This window comes from Vulpes lagopus, chromosome 12 (genome assembly GCF_018345385.1).
Source record: "Vulpes lagopus strain Blue_001 chromosome 12, ASM1834538v1, whole genome shotgun sequence".
NCBI lineage: Eukaryota > Metazoa > Chordata > Mammalia > Carnivora > Canidae > Vulpes > Vulpes lagopus.
The window spans coordinates 38,046,377-38,063,301 of record NC_054835.1 but is presented as its reverse complement, the minus strand read 5'-3'; the positions used below and the strand labels follow the sequence as shown (position 1 = coordinate 38,063,301).

Genomic DNA, 16,925 nt, shown 5'->3' with positions numbered 1-16,925 from the left:
TCCCGATATCGAGTCCCACATCAGGCTCCCTGCGGGGAGCCTGCTTCTCCCTCTGCCTGTGTCTCTGCCTCTCTCTTCGTGTCTCTCATGAATAAATAAAATCTTTAAAATAAATATAATTAATTAATTAATTAAAATACAAGTGGGTATGGGACCAAACACACATATGTGGGATTATATATATAGTGCTAGAATGGCCCTTCTCAATACCACATCCTTTTTGGGGGACGAGGGTTGTTGATTTTTATTCGCAATCTCTCTTTCAACACAATTTTTTTTCTTTTTTTTCAATACCACATCCTAACGACACCATTTGGAGCTCTTTCTAGCTCGGTCCCCCATTCCCTGTGTCCCCGGGGCCCCCTACACAGCACAGACCCTTTTAATCATTCCCGAACCTCGAGTGTCCACCAGCGAAGTTCCCGACACATAGTACGTGCTCCGAAGAGGTTGCTGGGTAAATTAACCAATGTTTCTGCATCCCCAACTACCTCAGAGCTCGTCGAGAGAACGCTCCGAGAGGCATTGCCTCCAGCAGCCCTCTACACGGACGCCTCCCTCTTCGCAACCCGAACGCACGCCGAGGCGCAGGATTTATTACGTAATAGGCCAGCGCCCGGGGCCGGAGAGAAGAGGCCGATTGAGCACACCCCGGGCCACGTGACGAGACTGGGCGGGGCATCAAAGTTCATATCCCAGAGTCCTTTGGTCTTCCTTCCTTTCTGTCCTTTTCCGGTGTTCAAGATGTCGAAGCGAGGTGAGGTTTTGAGTCTTGGGTATCCTTCGCCATCTGTCGCGAGGTGGCTGCTGGGCTCGCCCGGAGCGGCGGCCATGGGCAGCTGAGGCACTTTGCTCTCCTCCGGGGCGGAGAGGGAGAGGAGGGCGCCGTGAGAGCCCTGGAACGGCCCCCGAAAGCGGCGGGGGGTGGGTGGGTGGCTGGAGAGTTGAGTTGGCAGGATCCGGACAGGACTTTAGGCCAAACCCCGCGGGGTCCTCCCCCTGCGCCTGGCGCTCCTCCAGTAATGCTGTTGAAGTGGGATGGTTTAGACCCCAGAGTGGACGACTGCTGCCTTCGGGGAGAGCTACGTGGTGCAAAAGTTGGAGCGAGGATTGTGAGGCTCAGGCCCCTTCATCATAACGTAGGGGCGGTAATAGGAATTGGCCGTTTGCTATGGGGAGGGGTAGGCGTAGACCCGGAGAGAGGCAATTGAGTATACCGTTGCCCAAAGCAAGTGCAAATGAATTTATTTCTTGAGAGTGGGAGGGGAACTCCGAACCATGAGTAGACAGTGACCCCTATGCTGTTTCTCTTTTACCCGCAGGACGTGGTGGGTCCTCCGGTGCAAAATTCCGGATTTCCCTGGGTCTTCCGGTAGGAGCCGTCATCAATTGTGCTGACAACACAGGTGAGACCTTCAGCGGCACTGTGCCAAACTCCCCCTTTTAAAAGCACTTGGTGGGCCTTGACTGATGACCCACTGAGCCGTCAAGAAAGGGTAGAGTAAAAACACTACTTTTGGGTGAAGCAGCAGCATATTGTGTTGTTTTGCTTCAATCGGTGGTGTGACAAGGTGTACCACCTTGGTCGGGCGTGGGGACTCACTTGGGAGTGTGAGCAGAGGGATAGGTTTTGGAAGTGCAGGAGAAGCATTATACTGGCCAAAGAACAATCACTTTTGTTTACATTCTCTAGGAGCCAAAAATCTGTATATTATCTCTGTGAAGGGGATTAAGGGACGCTTGAACAGACTTCCTGCTGCTGGTGTGGGGGACATGGTGATGGCCACAGTGAAGAAAGGCAAACCAGAGCTCAGGAAGAAGGGTGAGTAGAGACACTGAATCCTCGTTGCTTGGTGGACAGGTGAAGGACTTTTCCCTTTATTGGAAAATGGAATAATTTTACCATTCTAAAGGTTTCTTAAACCTTGATTTTCTTTGAGAGGCAGTGCGAGATAAATACCTGGAATTGACGTTCTGCCCCTGCTGTCTTAGAGACTACTCTCTGCTACCTGGTCTTGCTGTATTTATTTTTTTGTTGTTGTTGTTGTTTTTAAGTAATCTCTGCCCAGTGAGGGGCTTGAACTTAATACCCTGAAATCAAGAGTCACACACTATACTGGCTGAGGCAGCCAGGCACCCCATTGTTCTATTTGTTCTTGCCCTCTTAACTCCTTAAATATTTTTGCCACATTGAAGTCTGGGCCCATCTTTTAAAAATGTAAATCGTGGGGCACCTGGATGGCTCATTTGGTGGAGCATGGTTCATTGCTCATTGGTTGGCTATAAATGAATATGGTGGTATTTAGTAAATTTTTTTTAAAGATTTTATTTATTTATTCATGATAGACATAGAGAGGCAGAGACACAGGCAGAGGGAGAAGCAGGCTCCATGCACCGGGAGCCCGATGTGGGATTGGATCCCGGGTCTCCAGGATCGCGCCCTGGGCCAAAGGCAGGCGCCAAACCACTGCGCCACCCAGGGATCCCTATTTGCATAGTTTCTCAAGTGGTTGTGAGAATGTAGAGCATTTGGCCTATGACCTAACAATTTGTAAGTAGAGAATAACATATGCCTCCTGCTTTAGGACAAGTTCTTTATATAGATGAGATTTTTTTTTAAATATTTTATTTATTTATTTATTCATTCATTCATTTATTCATTCATTCATTCGAGACCCAGAGAGAGAGAGAGGCCGGCAAAGACACAGGCAGAAAGAGAAGCAGTCTCCATGCAGGGAGCCCAACGTGGGACTCCAGGATCACGCCCTGGGCTGAAGGCGGTGCTAAACCGCTGAGCCACCCGGGCTGCCCTATATAGATGAGATTTACTCAAAATTGTGACTTGTCAAAGGTTTAGCATAGTTGCTTCTAAATCTCTTCTGGTAGAAACTATAATAGGGAACTGCTCATTGCTTAATTCCCTTAGGAGTTGGGTGGGAGAGGGTTTCAGAGCACTTCTGACTTGTAAGGTTTTGTCTGGCTTTAGAGCTCATGATACTCCATGCATTTAACTTCAGCTCATGAACTTTGCTCTTGTACCTGCTTAGTCTATCTCTGCCCTGGGATATCTTGCTTTTCTGAGAAGTCCTGGCCATCTCTTGATGTACAGTAGGAATACGATGGGTTGTGACCACATATTGCAGTTATTCCTTTTAGGCCTGTACAAGCACCCCTCCCCCCCCTGGTTTCTTAGCCTTTGGGTCTGAAGTCTTTGCTCACCTTGAATACCCACTTGAGGGCTTGGAGTTGTGATTATTGATTAATCAATGTGTAGATTGGGATCTGCATGCACCTGGACAGGCTTTCCTTTTAGAACACTTGCTGGGTCTGCTCTGTGGCCTGGGAAGCTGTCGGAGAAGGGCAGAGCAGTCCATTGTCACTGTTGATGAGATGACAGTGGGATGTGTTGTTGGTCTCAACCAGATTGTTGTGGGACAGACCAGAGGACACTTAAATGGCTTTAAAAATAGTGAATTGCCAACACTGTTGATCTTACTGGTCCTTGTTTCTGCTGAATGAATAGATCCCTTCACCTTGGCCTTCCATGTAACAGAAGTGTGGAAAGGGGCAGTTCTGGAGGTCCAGAGTCCTGGATTTGTGTGTGGCTATGAGTAGATGAGAGTCCAATAGAGGAGGGTCTCAGTAAATACTAGTTATCTTTCAATGTGTATTTCATTGTTAAAACCTAATCCAGAGGTAGGGGATTCTGGCTGGTTCGGTCAGTGGAGAATACAACTTAATCTCGAGTTTAGGGGTTCGAGCCCCACATTGAGTGTAGAGATTTAAGAAAAAACCTTATCAGGGGCTAATCTTACGTATAGTGAAAGTATTAGCTTCAAGGATAGCCAGGATCCGTGTCCTGTATTTGCAGTGTCTGATCTTGAATGTGGAAATGTAACTATTATCCCTATTTTACAAGAGGAAAGCTTGAACCTCCGAAGATAAGTAACTTGTTCAAAAGTTTCTAAGCTAGTGACAGTCAAGGTTTGCATGCAGGTGATGTCTGTCTTCAGTACTTTCTTTTTTTCTCACTATTTTATTTATTCATGAGAGACACAGAGGCAGAAACATAGGCAGTGGGAGAAGCAGGCTCCCTGTGAGGAGCCTGATGTGGGACTTGATCCCAGGACGTCCCTGTCTTCAGTACTTCCGTGCAGTAGGTGAAGGTTTGGGCGAGTGTTCACTTTAGTGCAGGTAGGTTTTTTTTAAGTTACTTAAGACTTTGGAAAACAGTTCCTCAAAAAGTTAAACACAGTTAAGTACATAGGAAGTGGAAGTTAAATTTCAGTTATCCAACTTTCAGACTTCCAAGAGATGATCACTTAATATTTTGTTGTATGTCCTTTCTCTTTATTTTAAAGATTGTATTTATTTGGGGCACCTGGGTGGCTCAGTGGTTGGATATCTGCCTTTGGCTCTGGTCGTGATCCTGGGGTCCTGGAATCAAGTCCCTCATCAGGCTCCCTGTGAGAGGAGCCTGCTTCTCCCTTTGCGTATGTCTCTACCTCTCTGTCTCTCTCATGAATAAATAAATACAGTCTTTAAAAAAAAAAAGATTGTATTTATTTATTTGAGAGACAGCATGAGCAGAAGGAAGGGCAGAGGGAGAAAGTCTCTCCACTGAGCAGGGAGCTTGATGGAGGGCTCAATCCCAGGACCCTGAGATCAGGACCTGATTGCAAAGTAGATGCTTAATCAGCTGAGCCACCCAGGTGCCCCATCCTTTCTGACTTATTTGCAGAAAATTAGCTTGTAAACTTCTTCCCCTTTTTTTTTTTTTATGATAGTCACAGAGAGAGAGAGAGAGAGACACAGGCAGAGGGATAAGCAGGCTCCATGCACTGGGAGCTTGATGCGGGACTTGATTCCAGGACCCCAGGATCACGACCAGAGCCCAAAGGGATGTGGGATTCGATCCCAGGTTTCCAGGATCGCGCCCTGGGCCAAAGGCAGGCGCCAAACCGCTGCGCCACCCAGGGATCCCAGCTTGTAAACTTAAATGGGACCATGGCCTTCCTGTAACCTGTTTTTTTCTTGCTTCACAGATGTTAGGTCCTATTTGTGAAAAATTGCAGATAGGTGTAAATTTTTGTTGTTGTTTATTAGAAGGCATGAGTGAGGGGAGAGGGGATGGAGCCTGACACGGGACTTGATCCCAGGACCCCAGCACGATGACCTGAGCCGAAGGCAGATGGCTAATTGACTGAGCCACCCAGGCAGCCCCTAAGTTTTTGCTCTATAAAAAAAAGACAAAACACATTTGCCGGGCAATTAGGCATTTGAGATAAAATAGAGTGTGGTCAAGATCCTGGATGAATTGCTAGGATTCAAGGAGTATCTGTATATGTATGCACACTAAAAATTACAGGGCTTCTTTGGTTAAATTTGTGTGAATGAATTTCTATTTGTAAAATCTAACACTGTACATACTCAGTCCTAACCCTTGAAAGCAGTAGTTTTTAGATCAAGGTATGTACTTTCCTGGAGGTTTTTTTTTTTTTTTTTTTTTTTTTTAATTTTTATTTATTCATGATAGTCATCAGAGAGAGAGAGAGAGAGAGAGGCAGAGACAGAGGGAGAAGCAGGCTCCATGCACCGGGAGCCTGACGTGGGATTCGATCCCGGGTCTCCAGGATCGCGCCCTGGGCCAAAGGCAGGCGCCAAACCGCTGCGCCACCCAGGGATCCCCTTCCTGGAGGTTTTAATACATACTGGGATGGAATATTGCCTAATGAGTTAATAGCTTGACCTCTGCTTACTTAGTCCAAAAGGGGGTCCCATTTTGTGATACGAAGATTGTAACAGTATCCACCTGTTCCTGAAGTGGGAACAAGTATTGAGGTGCTCAGCAAGTTTCCTGCTAGTGTGTTGCTAATCTTTCTAAAAGAGTACAGATTTATACTTGCAAGAAATGCAGGCAGTTTTGACTTGGAATAAGGTCTTTCCTTAAGTCCTTAAGGGTTGATTGGTATTTACAGTATCCCACACTTGCTTTGAGAAATGAAAAGCGAATGATGAGTATATATTCTGTCCAAGTGGGAAATGTTGGAGAACTAAGTGAGATGTAAACTACTTTCTTGTGGTGGCTCTGGGACTTGACAAGTTAATGACTGCTCTCCTGTTTTCCTTCTTAGTACATCCAGCAGTGGTGATTCGACAACGAAAATCATACCGGAGAAAAGATGGTGTGTTTCTCTATTTTGAGGATAATGCGGGGGTCATAGTAAATAATAAAGGTGAAATGAAAGGTAAGAAAGAAATCAAAGTGTTGCCTAGGTCTTTGAGAGCAGTTGATTTATTAACCTTAGGGTCTATCTGAGCTTATCTGTCCCTTCATTCTTTTTTTATGTAGGTTCTGCTATTACAGGACCAGTCGCAAAGGAGTGTGCAGACTTGTGGCCCAGGATTGCTTCCAATGCTGGCAGCATTGCATAATTCTTTGGTGTATTTGTTTTAAAAAAAAAATAAAAATTATTTGTTCTCAATGTTTGCCTTCCTGTTTTCTACATGTCATTCTTCTTCTTCTTCTTTTTTTTTTTTTTACATGTCATTCTTCTTGAACACCCCCTAACCCTTCTTTTTGTAAAATGAAGCTACTCAGTGCAGTACTTGCACTTTGTGACTTTACAGAAACTTTTGGACTATTCAGTTTCTGCTATAAAATTTAGTTTTTTTTGTTTGTTTGTTTGTTTGGAGTCCTTAAAGTAAATTGCAGATAGTAAATACTGTTTAACAGGAGGTCACCCCAGGTAATTGCACTGCTCTTTTTTTTTTTTTTTTTTTTTAAGATTTTGTTTATTTATTCATAGAGACACAGAGAGAGAGGCAGGCAGAGACACAGGCAGAGGGAGAAGCAGGCTCCACGCAGGAAGCCCGATGTGGGACTTGATCCTGGGTCTCCAGGATCACACCCCAGGCTGCAGGCGGTATTAAACCACCATGCCACCAGGGCTGCCCAACTGCACTGCTCTTAATCTGAGATAAAGTGAGTGATTGGATTGTGGACAAGGATGGGAGTTCAGGGAGTAATGTGAGGAAGGATCAGGTGCATGTCTATATATGCATACTTGGGAGTTAGAGGAGTTTTCTTTGGGTAAGCCAGCACATAAAGGACTATAGTTGTAAAGTTTAACACATGATTGCGATATAAATTTGCTCTTGTAATTAAGTTACTAAAAATATCTGCATGTTTTTTGCTGTCAAAACGTTTTGACAAGATAGCTGTATAATGTACCTGCCAAACCCTAGTTCATGAATAAAAGGTGATGTAATTAACCAGCATAATGGGCGTAAACCTTGGCGAATTAAGCATGAAAGCATCGGACATTGCAACTTTTTCTAAACCATGATTTATGTGACATTCAGAGCCTGAGAGAAAAAATAAGCACTTAGCAGGTTTGGGTCAATTGGCCTAAAGATGTAGGAATAGGCTTTTTAGACTAAGATGTTCATATATCTAGTATCTGAGTACACTCCGCCTTAGGTGTTCTCTGTAAGGCTGAAGCTTAGAGTATGTGTAGGTCCTAGCACATATTTGGTAAGATGGCTACCCTTCAGTCCTTCAAGATTCAAGATGGAATTACTAGACCTAATCAGTGGTTCTCAACCAGAAGAGTTAAGAAATGTGTCCAGGCCATACAATATCCCAGACCAATTAAGTCAGATTTGGAGGTAGGATCCAGGCATCAGTACTTATTTAAGATCCCTAGGAGATTCCAAGATGCAGCCAAGATTGAGAACCAAGGCTGTCTAGACTAGACCTATCTTGGCTTTAGGAATATTAAATCTGGAAGTCTTAAAACAGACCTGTTTTCCTACCCTATCCTCCAGCATGGTGAATTTGAAATCTTTAATGTGATATGAAGCCCCCAGGTCCTCCACTTAAAATTAATCCTTTTTATCCCTTTGTGTGAGCTCTATATATGAAATTTCTCACCTTCCTGCTTCCATGTTCTCCAGGTTTTTTGCAAATTTTAATAGAATGAACTCAAACTATAGACTTCATTTCCTATGATTCCAGATTTCTTAGGAATTTACTTGTCATGGGACGCCGGAGTGGCTCAGTGGTTGAGCTCCTGCCTTTGGCTGGGGGCGTGATCCAGGATTCCTGGGATGAGTCCCACGTCGGGCTTCCTGCATGGAGCCTGCTTCTCCCTCTGACTGTCTCTGCCTCTCTCTCTGTTTCTCATGAATAAATAAAATCTTTTAAAAAAGAAAAAAGGAATTTACTTGTCAGAGACATTAAATATGTTGAGTATTGAATTGCCAGAATGGGGTTTTTTGTATAGATATAAAGCAACCTTTTTCCAATTAATACATGTGCCTTTATATAATAGTGAATATAAGAGATTTCCCTAATCCTGTTGTCTAGTGTAAAATAACAGCACCTTTTAGAGAAGCAGTTTGAATAAAGCACTTTGATGTATAAAGCATCTTTGTAAGGGTATATTATTAACGGGGAAAAGTTTGGAAATAAGTAAAAATTGGGGTTCCAGGGTGGCTTGGTTGGGCTTCTGCCTTCGGTTCGGTTCATGGTCCCAGGGTCCTGGGATCAACCCCCATGTCCAGCTCCCTGCTTGTGGAGAGCCTGCTGCTTTTCCCCACTTGTGCTCTCTTGCTATCTCTCTCAAATTCTTTCTTGAGTGTTTTAAGAAATAATCACTTCATGGTTTGCTGTAGCTAGTCATATACACATAAAATTAGAGGAAAAAATATGGTACTGTGTCAACCTGCTGGGACTTTTTGCTTTTGGGGTTTTTGAAAGATTTCATTAACATGGGGAGGGGGGCAGTACCAAGGGAGAAGCTGGTTCCCTTGCTCAGCAGGAAGCCTGCTGTGGGGCTAGATCCCAGGACCCCAGGATCATAACTTGAGCTGAAGGCAGACAACCTACTGAGCCACCCAGGCACACCTGTTTGTTTTGTTTTTTTGTTTGTTTTGGTTTAAAAAATTTTTTTTTAGAAGGAGAAATGCTAGCTGATGAAAATAATTAGGTAAGTAGAAGTGCTTTAAGTGAACTTAGTGGAAGTCAGGAGTCCTGAATTCTGGGTCTGGGTCTGCCACTAAATGGATTTAGGGAATATCCCAATGTTTCCGAGCTTCAAATCCCAGTTACGTAAAATGAGATTTGGAAGTAGGTGGTATCTGAACTCTTTCTGATCCATTCTGGGTACGAGCTTTTCAACGGAACCGAGTTTAGGAAATGTATATGGTAAGATGGAGGGTGGGGGCGGGGCGATGCCCGACTGCGTTCACACCACCCCAATTCCACAACATCCCTCCAATCTCCAATTCCTCTTGCATGATCTCCTCTCAGTCATCCTTCACCTCAGAGAGCCTTGCGGGCAACTTACGCCACAGCCCTAAGAGCCTACCCTGTTGGATGGGACAATAGGGTTTGTGTCGCAGGAGTCTTTGACACCACCCCACGTAACAATGCTACTAATGCGCAGGGGGGCCCCGAGCTAGGGCCCTGCACTCCCACCAGAAAGGCCCTCGGAGGCTGCGGTGGTTGGGATGTCGCACTTGTGCGAGTGTCCTCTGCGGCTGGAGAAGAGCTTCATTTTGGATGGCGTGGCCGTGAGCACCATGTCCCGCGCCTCCGAGCGCGTGAGGCCCAAGCTCTGGTCGGCGATTCCGCCCTACAACGCTCAGCAGGACTGCCACGCCCGCCGGTACTTCCAGAGCCACGTGGTTCCGCCCGTTCTGCGGAAGACTGAGCAGGTGATTAGAGGAGCACCCGGGACGACCCCACTGGCTGTCCCCGCAGAGCCTGACCCCGGGGCGGGGCCGACTTCCGAAATCCCGGCCTCTTACCACTAGGGAGAGCTCCCCACTGCGCCCCCACCCCCGGCTTTCTCCACGAAACCCCGGAACTGGCGGGGCCAGGTGACAGGTATGGAGCTCCCTGAGCTCAAGGAATCGCTCTCCACCCCTGAATTTGAGAACGAACTCATCTGGGGTTTCTGCAAGCCTGAGAGAAGGGTGGTGAAGCCCGCCTCCGGCAAACCGATCGGTTTCATTGTCCTTTTTGACGTCACGGACCCACACTTTGGGGTGATCTCACGCCACTGATTTTCCGAGTGCGAGAATCCTTGTGACTTCAGCGAAAGAGACAAAGCGACGCCTCGAGCCGCCAGGCGGGGCGCCGTCCTTTGGTGATGTCACGGTTACAGAGGGGCTCGCTCGGTGGGCCTACCTGTGAGGAGGTGGGAAATAACGTCCAAAACCTCCTGGGGCCTCACTTCTCCTCCTCCCCCGCCCCGGGCCTTTGCCCTCGTGGATCCGAGATCCTGACGCTATATGCTGATGGTGCCAACTTCTTTCAACACCCCCAACAAATATTGGAGGCCTTTTCAAGTCTCCAATATTTGTGTGCATATGTCACAGTGGTATGGGGAGGGGAGAGGTGGTGTTGGTGCGGGTAATTCTGCGAACAAATCTTGGGGTTTATTTGTGGTCTCCGTGTTTGTGTGTGTGTACATGTGCCTGGGTGTGCACTGTGTGTGTATGGACACATCAGTGTGTGCCATACTGGAGTGTGTACTGGCTATCTACCTGCGTTATGTTTACAACAGAAGGATCCAGAGCTTGGGAGGAAAAAAAGAGAAAAACTTGGTATTTAAAAGCTTGAAAAGAATATGGTGTGCACACTTTCAAAACTATCTATGTTTCATTTTATAAGGATTTAATCATCACAACCGTTTGTAGTAGGTATGATTTTCATTTATATAAAGATAATGGGGGGTGTTTTGTTTTTAAGTAAACTGCTGCCTAAGGTGGTGCTTGAGCTCACAACCCCAAGATCAAGAGTGGCATGGTCTGTGGACTGAGCTAGCCCTGTGAATAGGGGCGCTAAAGTGGCTCAGTTGGTTAAGCATCTGCCTTCAGCTCAGGTGGTGATTGCAGGGTCCTGGGATGAGCCCAGGTATCCTGGGATTGGCTCAGGTCGTGATCCCAGGGCCCTGGGATCCAGCCCTGCCTTGGGCTCCCTGCTCAACAGGGAGTCTGCTTCTCCCTCCTCTGCTCCCCCTCCCCCTGCTCATTCTCTCTCTCTCTCTCTCTCTAATAATTAAAATCTTAAACAAAAAAAAAAAAAAAAAGAAGAAGAAGAAGAAGAAGAAGAAGGTTTACTATGTCAGGCCCTTTATTTGAACTATCTCATTTAAATCCTACAGTCGTCCTCTCACTGATAAGAAAGCTGAGGTCCAGAAAAGCTGTGTCATTGTCAGGGTCACAGCTTGTTAGTGGCAGAGCTGGAATTGTAACCAGTCTGGCAGCAGACACTGAGCCTTTAACTATCTACCTATACTGCCTCTCCCTGAGAGACAATAGGTCCACATGTATATTTATATTTCATCTGTCCTGCCTGATGACCCCTGGCTGTGACCTTGTCTCTCTTCCCCACAACTAGCCCAAAGGGACTTTACATGTGTACCCCTCAGCATGGTTGCTGACAGTCTTCTGTGTTTTCTCTCTGACTCTCAGGATCACGGTGGCACAGGAAGAGACGGCTGGATAGTGGACTATTTCCACATCTTCGGGCAAGGACAGAGATACCTGAACAGGAGAAATTGGGCAGGGGCAGGCAAGTGCCACCTGGCTTTCCAGCCTCAGTGTGAACCCACCTGGAAGAGTGGTGTGCATTCCCCAGTTTAGAGAGAGGAATCAGGCCCCAGAGAGCCCTGGTTTCCAGGGGATAAGGGTTCGGGGGTCAGAAGCCCTGGAACTGCATCACCAGCTTTTCTTCTCATACATGAGCGGATGGTGTCACCATGCTCCTGTTCAGTGACTAAGCACCTCTGTAGGTCAGGTGGTTTTTGCCTTCACACTACCCCTGTGCTAAGCTGGGCAAAGTGAAGTGTAGGGAGGTGAGGTGACCGGCCAAGGAGAGCTTAGCTTGAGATTGGAATTCCCCTCTTTCTGACTCTAGAGCCCATGCTCCCCTCCCTGCTCCGTGAACAGGCTGTGTCCTCCTTTTGCAGGCCCAATTTCGCAACAGGAAAGGAAAGGTTGGGAGATGTTTTTCTGATGGTGTGAGCCCTCCCACCCCACAACCCCATCACCCTTTGGCCACACTCTAGTCTCGTGACCCTTGGCACCAGTGGGCGAAATTGAGCTCATCCATTTTCTCTATGTGGGTCAAAAGGAAGGGGGAAATGTTTTTCAGTCTCTCTGGGAGCCAGGCAAGTGTAGCCAAGCCCAGAAGTTTCTGGCCCCTCCTGTCTTAGCACATACCATTCACATTCCTCCTGTGTGCTACTCCTGGTATGTGGTTTGGTTTCTAGAAAGCTATCTCTCTCCTTGACTTCATCAACCCTTGGCTTTTAATCAAGAGGCTTGAGACATTTGAGGATTGAGGGTTCAGCTGGGACATGGGGAGCACATTCTCTACCAGCCCTGTGGGAGCAGGGGGCAGGGGTGGGGAGCAAGATGGAGCTGAATGCAGGCTGAGGCCTCTCTCTTTGCCCCAAAGGGCATTCCTTCCAGCAGGTAACCGGGCATGATTACTACAATGCAGAACTGAGGATGATCAGGGGGTTCAATGGTCGATTTGGCTACCGCCGAAACACCCCAGCCCTCCGCCAGCGCCCGTCGGTCTTTGGAGAGGTCACCCAGTTCCCCCTCTTCTAACAGCATCTTTACCTTTCCTACTCCTGGACCTGAATAGAAGACAGATGTTTAGATGAACTTTTTAATGCTATTTTTATATAAACGATGATGTTAATTTGTGCCTGCAAGTGTGCTTGCTGTTTCTTTGCTGAGGTTGGGAGGGGGCAGGCTGGTTTCCCCACCCTGAGCTCCTCTAGCCCGACGAGGAGGTGGGAGGAGAGAGAGTGTTGTCAGGCCTGTGCCCTTGTACACCATGCCCCGGAGTGTGAGGCTTGAACAGAGGCCTCAGATCTCCCCTGCTCGAGGCAGAAGGAGGAACACCTCACCCAACACAAAGCTCTGCCCCAGGCAGCAAGCAGAGCCCCAGGCTAGAAGCTGGCTACCATTTTCCCATCAAGAATGGACAGGCAGTTCATCCAAAGAGATAGTGATTGGTTGCCTGTGATTTTCCTGAGAGTCATCCCATCCAACATAACTGACATCTTCCTTCTCCTTTCCACCCTCAGTGCATCAAGAGTCCGGGGGTGAGCAAGGGGATATCTGGGACTGCTTTTTAGCCTCTAGATTCTGACATGGTAATTCTGGCACAGTGCTCGTGGACACTTTGTCTGCTGATGTGCTGTCAATTTCCTTTTCAGCTAGTTTCCAGGATGTCGTTTTTCATTTTTCAAGTGTCCCCACCCAGTTTATTGGTGGCCAAGAGAAAAGCCAAAGCAGATGATGGATACAAAAGAAGGTGGAGCTTTAGAACACAAAGCTTGCCAGAGCTTGAGTGTGGGTGGAATCTGATGGCACTGAGTCACCATAAGTGGACAAGGAAGAGAAGGACACTAGGTCATGGGGGTATAGCTCAGGGGTAGAGCATTTGACTGCAGATCAAGAGGTCCCCGGTTCAAATCCGGGTGCCCCCTTCCTCCTCCCTTTTCTTTACTTCCACTAAATGGAAGCAAGTAAATGCACTGTACTTCTTAACTCCCAGCCAGGGTCTCTAAGGGTCTCTTGACTCATCTGTGTGCTGAAATGATCCTAGTTCCCCCTACATTCCAAATGACACTTAGCTGAGACCCCCAGAGGATCCCATTGGGCTTCAATTAAAACAAAGGCCCTAAGGAGATTCTAAATCTAAAATTAGATGTGAGAGGATCTGTCAATTAAGTGTCTGACTTTTTTTTTTAAAGACTTTTATTTCTTTATTCATGAGAGACACAGCAAGAGAGAGGCAGAGACATAGGCTGAGGGAGAAGCAAGCTCCATACAGGGAGCCTGATACGGGACTCGATCCCAGATCCCAGGATCACACCCTGGGCCAAAGGCAGATGCTCAACCACTGAGCCACCCAGGCCTCCCAAGTGTTTGACTCTTGGTTTTCCCCTCTGGTGATGATCTCAGGGTTGTGAGATGGAGCCTTGCTTGCATCAGGCTCTGAGCTCGGTGTGGAATCTGCTTGTGATTCTCTCTCCCTCTCCCTCTGCCCCTTCCCCCACTCTATCTTTCTTTCTAAAATAAAATAAATCTTTACAATTAGGTGTGAGAGCTGTGAACACAAGTTTAGCAATCTGATGTATGAGAGAACAGATAAAGAGGTTCATACAACATGTATTTTTGAGAGCTTAGTATAGTACATGCAAAGCAGCTGTGAATTAAAACATGAAATGGGTCACCTGGGTGGTTCAGTTGGTTAAGCATCTGCCTTGTGTTCAGGTCACGATCTCAGGTTCCTGGGACTGAGACCTGCATCAGGCTCCCTGCTCAGGCTGCCTGCTTCTCCCTCGGCATCTACCCCTCTCCCTGCTCATTCTCTCTCTCTCTCTCTCTCAAATAAATAAAATCTTTAAAAAATAATAATACATGAAACAGGGCCTCTGACCCCAGAGAATTTCGTGTCTGCTGGAACTTGAAATATTCATACACAGCTGTCAGAGGGAGACATTTGTTGGTAGCTCCAGGAAGACATACCTTTTAAAAATACCTACCCACCTTTTCTAGACTAACTTCTAACTGAATCTTTCCTACAATTGGAAGGAACATTTCTGTCTGATCTGAAAAGCTTATTAACACATTTCCAACACTGTGCAAATCCCTCTCTCGAAGGTTAGGGGCACTTTCCTCTTACCCATGTATTCTGCTAGTCAGAGTTCTTGGAATGGAACAGATATCCACTCTGCCCACTAAAAGCAGGAAAGGAGGTATGGTGGGGACTCACAGAATTGAAGAAGATTGGAGAACCTAACTCACAAAGCAGTTAACTAAGAAGAATGGCAGAGGAGGGAAATCCAGCTCAGGTCTCATCTCAGGAAGTGTCCACTGTGGGAGCCACCCACTCAGGGCACTCATCACTAAGTCGTGGGTACTGTTCTAGCTGCACCTGCATTCCCAGGCCAATTCCTCCCCTTTTACACGACCAGGTGGAAGCAGTTGATTGGCCGAGTTGTGTTCTGACGTGCGCATGTGTGTGTGTGTGTGTGTGTGTGTGTGTGTGTGCAGTTTTCCGCCAGGAGTGGGAGAAGGTAGTGTTGCTTCACTGAGTTTGACCACGTGAGGTACTCCCTGAGAATTGGAGGGGTGTTTGGGTGCAAAAATTTCCAGTTCTAGCTGTCAAGGATTTGCCCTCTCACACCCCTTGACTTCTCATTTGCTGAAATTAGGTCAAAATTTTGTATTAAATCACTTATGTTCACATTATCATGATCATGTCAATACTATTTAGTAGTGAGTCTATATATACTACAAACAGCATTGATTTCTTTTTTTTTTTAATTTGAATTCAATTAGGGGCCCCTGGGTGGCTCAGTGGTTGAGCCTCTGCCTTCAGCTCAGGGCATGATCCTAGGGTCCTCAGATTGAATCGCATATTGGGCTCCCCATAGGGAGCCTGCTTCTCCCTCTGCCTGTGTCTCTGTCTCTCTCTGTGTGTCTCTAAATAAATAAAATCTTTTAAAAAATTAATTCAATTACTTAACATACAATTTATCACCCAGTTACCCCAGACCCCACCCCTTCCTACCACTGATTTCTTGAAAACTTTTTTCTCTTGAAGATAATTACCTCATTTTTTCTTTTTTTTAAATTTTTTTTATTTATTTATGATAGTCACACAGAGAGAGAGAGAGAGGCAGAGACACAGGAAGAGGGAGAAGCAGGCACCATGCACTGGGAGCCTGACGTGGGACCCGATCCGGGGTCTTCAGGACCGCGCCCTGGGCCAAAGGCAGGCACTAAACTGCTGCGCCACCCAGGGATCCCTCATTTTTTCTTTTTTAAAGATTTTATTTATTTATTCATGAGAGAGACACAGAGAGAGAGAGAGAGAGGCAGAGGGAGAAGCAGGCTCTTTGCAGGGAACCTGATGTGGGACTCCATCCCACGACTCCAGGATCACATCGTGATCCAAAGGCAGGCACCAAACCTCTGAGCCACCCAGGCATCCCTCATTTTTTCATTTGCATGTTTTTCTTTCTATTAGAGCCTTCAACAGCCTCACAATACAATTATTCACTTGGTCCAAACCTATCAAATTAATTTTTTTCAAGACAGTCTTCCTGACACCCTCTATCCCTCTGCTTTCAGGCAGACTGTTTAGACATGTCACCCACCTGGTGCCTGGGGAATTCGCCTTCCCTGTTCTCTGTGTGGGATTCTCAGTTTCCTGAGCAACGCCTTCCTTTTTCTTTTTTTTTTTTTTTTTTTTTTTTTTTTTTTTCGCCTTCCTTTTTCTAGTTTCTTTCTTTATATGGTGGAGAATAACCCTGAGCAGCTTCCTGAGGGGGGAAAAAAATATATGCCAGGTAAGATGCTTGAGTTCGGGCATACCCGAAAATAAATTTTGTCTGAACACTTGAGAGATGCTTTGAGAACATAATTTTTGCTGAGGATTTTGCTTTCAGAACTTTGAAAATCCTTGTCTTCTAGCTTCTCTTGGTAAGTTCAATGTCCTTATTCCCATAGGTGACCTGTTTCTCTCTGTAAAATCTTAGGCTCTCTGTTCTTGATGTTCTGGTTTTTCCATGATCTATTCCGTGATCTCTTTCAATCTAGAGATTCATATCCTACCTTAAGCCTTATGTCTGATAATTTCTTCTCCATCATTTGCTAATGGGAGGACTTATCTGTTCTTGTCTCCTGTTCATTTGTCTTTTTGTTGTGCTTTCTAGGAGATTTCCTGGTGCTATATTTCAACTTTTTTTTGTTGTTGGCTTTTGAGTTTCAGTTTTTTCATGTGCCCCAACTGCATTTTTTTTTTGTCATGACATCCTATTCTAGTTTTAGTGATACTATTTTTTCCTCTTGTTTCTTTAAAATTATGGTGGTTTCTG

General features: G+C 46.1%; 2 protein-coding genes and 2 non-coding genes across 4 annotated transcripts; all 4 read left to right on the top strand.

Annotated features, from left to right (window-relative positions):
* The first annotated feature begins 670 nt into the window (after nt 1-670).
* RPL23 (ribosomal protein L23) lies at nt 671-6,485 on the top strand. The gene is made up of 5 exons (XM_041727209.1): nt 671-757; nt 1,323-1,406; nt 1,694-1,822; nt 6,135-6,248; nt 6,353-6,485. The coding sequence occupies exons 1-5, from the start codon at nt 745-747 to the stop codon at nt 6,433-6,435; spliced, it is 423 nt and encodes a 140-aa protein (XP_041583143.1). The 5' UTR covers nt 671-744; the 3' UTR covers nt 6,436-6,485.
* Nucleotides 1,438-1,572, top strand: LOC121474354. Its single transcript, XR_005983364.1, has one exon. It is a non-coding gene; the product is annotated as a small nucleolar RNA SNORA21 (small nucleolar RNA).
* Nucleotides 6,486-9,516: 3,031 nt separating the features above from the next.
* C12H17orf98 (chromosome 12 C17orf98 homolog) lies at nt 9,517-12,727 on the top strand. The gene is made up of 3 exons (XM_041726915.1): nt 9,517-9,723; nt 11,488-11,587; nt 12,476-12,727. The coding sequence occupies exons 1-3, from the start codon at nt 9,517-9,519 to the stop codon at nt 12,631-12,633; spliced, it is 465 nt and encodes a 154-aa protein (XP_041582849.1). The 3' UTR covers nt 12,634-12,727.
* A 724-nt stretch (nt 12,728-13,451) lies between these two features.
* On the top strand, nt 13,452-13,523 carry TRNAC-GCA. The gene has a single exon. It is a non-coding gene; the product is annotated as a tRNA-Cys (tRNA).
* The last annotated feature ends 3,402 nt before the right edge of the window (nt 13,524-16,925 follow it).

Coding starts and splice junctions, on each gene's coding strand:
- RPL23 (XM_041727209.1), top strand. Junction 1,823..6,134: donor ACCAGAGCTCAGGAAGAAGG/GTGAGTAGAGAC, acceptor TTTCCTTCTTAG/TACATCCAGCAGTGGTGATT. Junction 6,249..6,352: donor TAATAAAGGTGAAATGAAAG/GTAAGAAAGAAA, acceptor TTTTTTATGTAG/GTTCTGCTATTACAGGACCA.
- C12H17orf98 (XM_041726915.1), top strand. CDS start 9,517: ATGTCGCACTTGTGCGAGTGTCCTCTGCGGCTGGAGAAGAGCTTCATT. Junction 9,724..11,487: donor TTCTGCGGAAGACTGAGCAG/GTGATTAGAGGA, acceptor TCTGACTCTCAG/GATCACGGTGGCACAGGAAG. Junction 11,588..12,475: donor GAGAAATTGGGCAGGGGCAG/GCAAGTGCCACC, acceptor TTTGCCCCAAAG/GGCATTCCTTCCAGCAGGTA.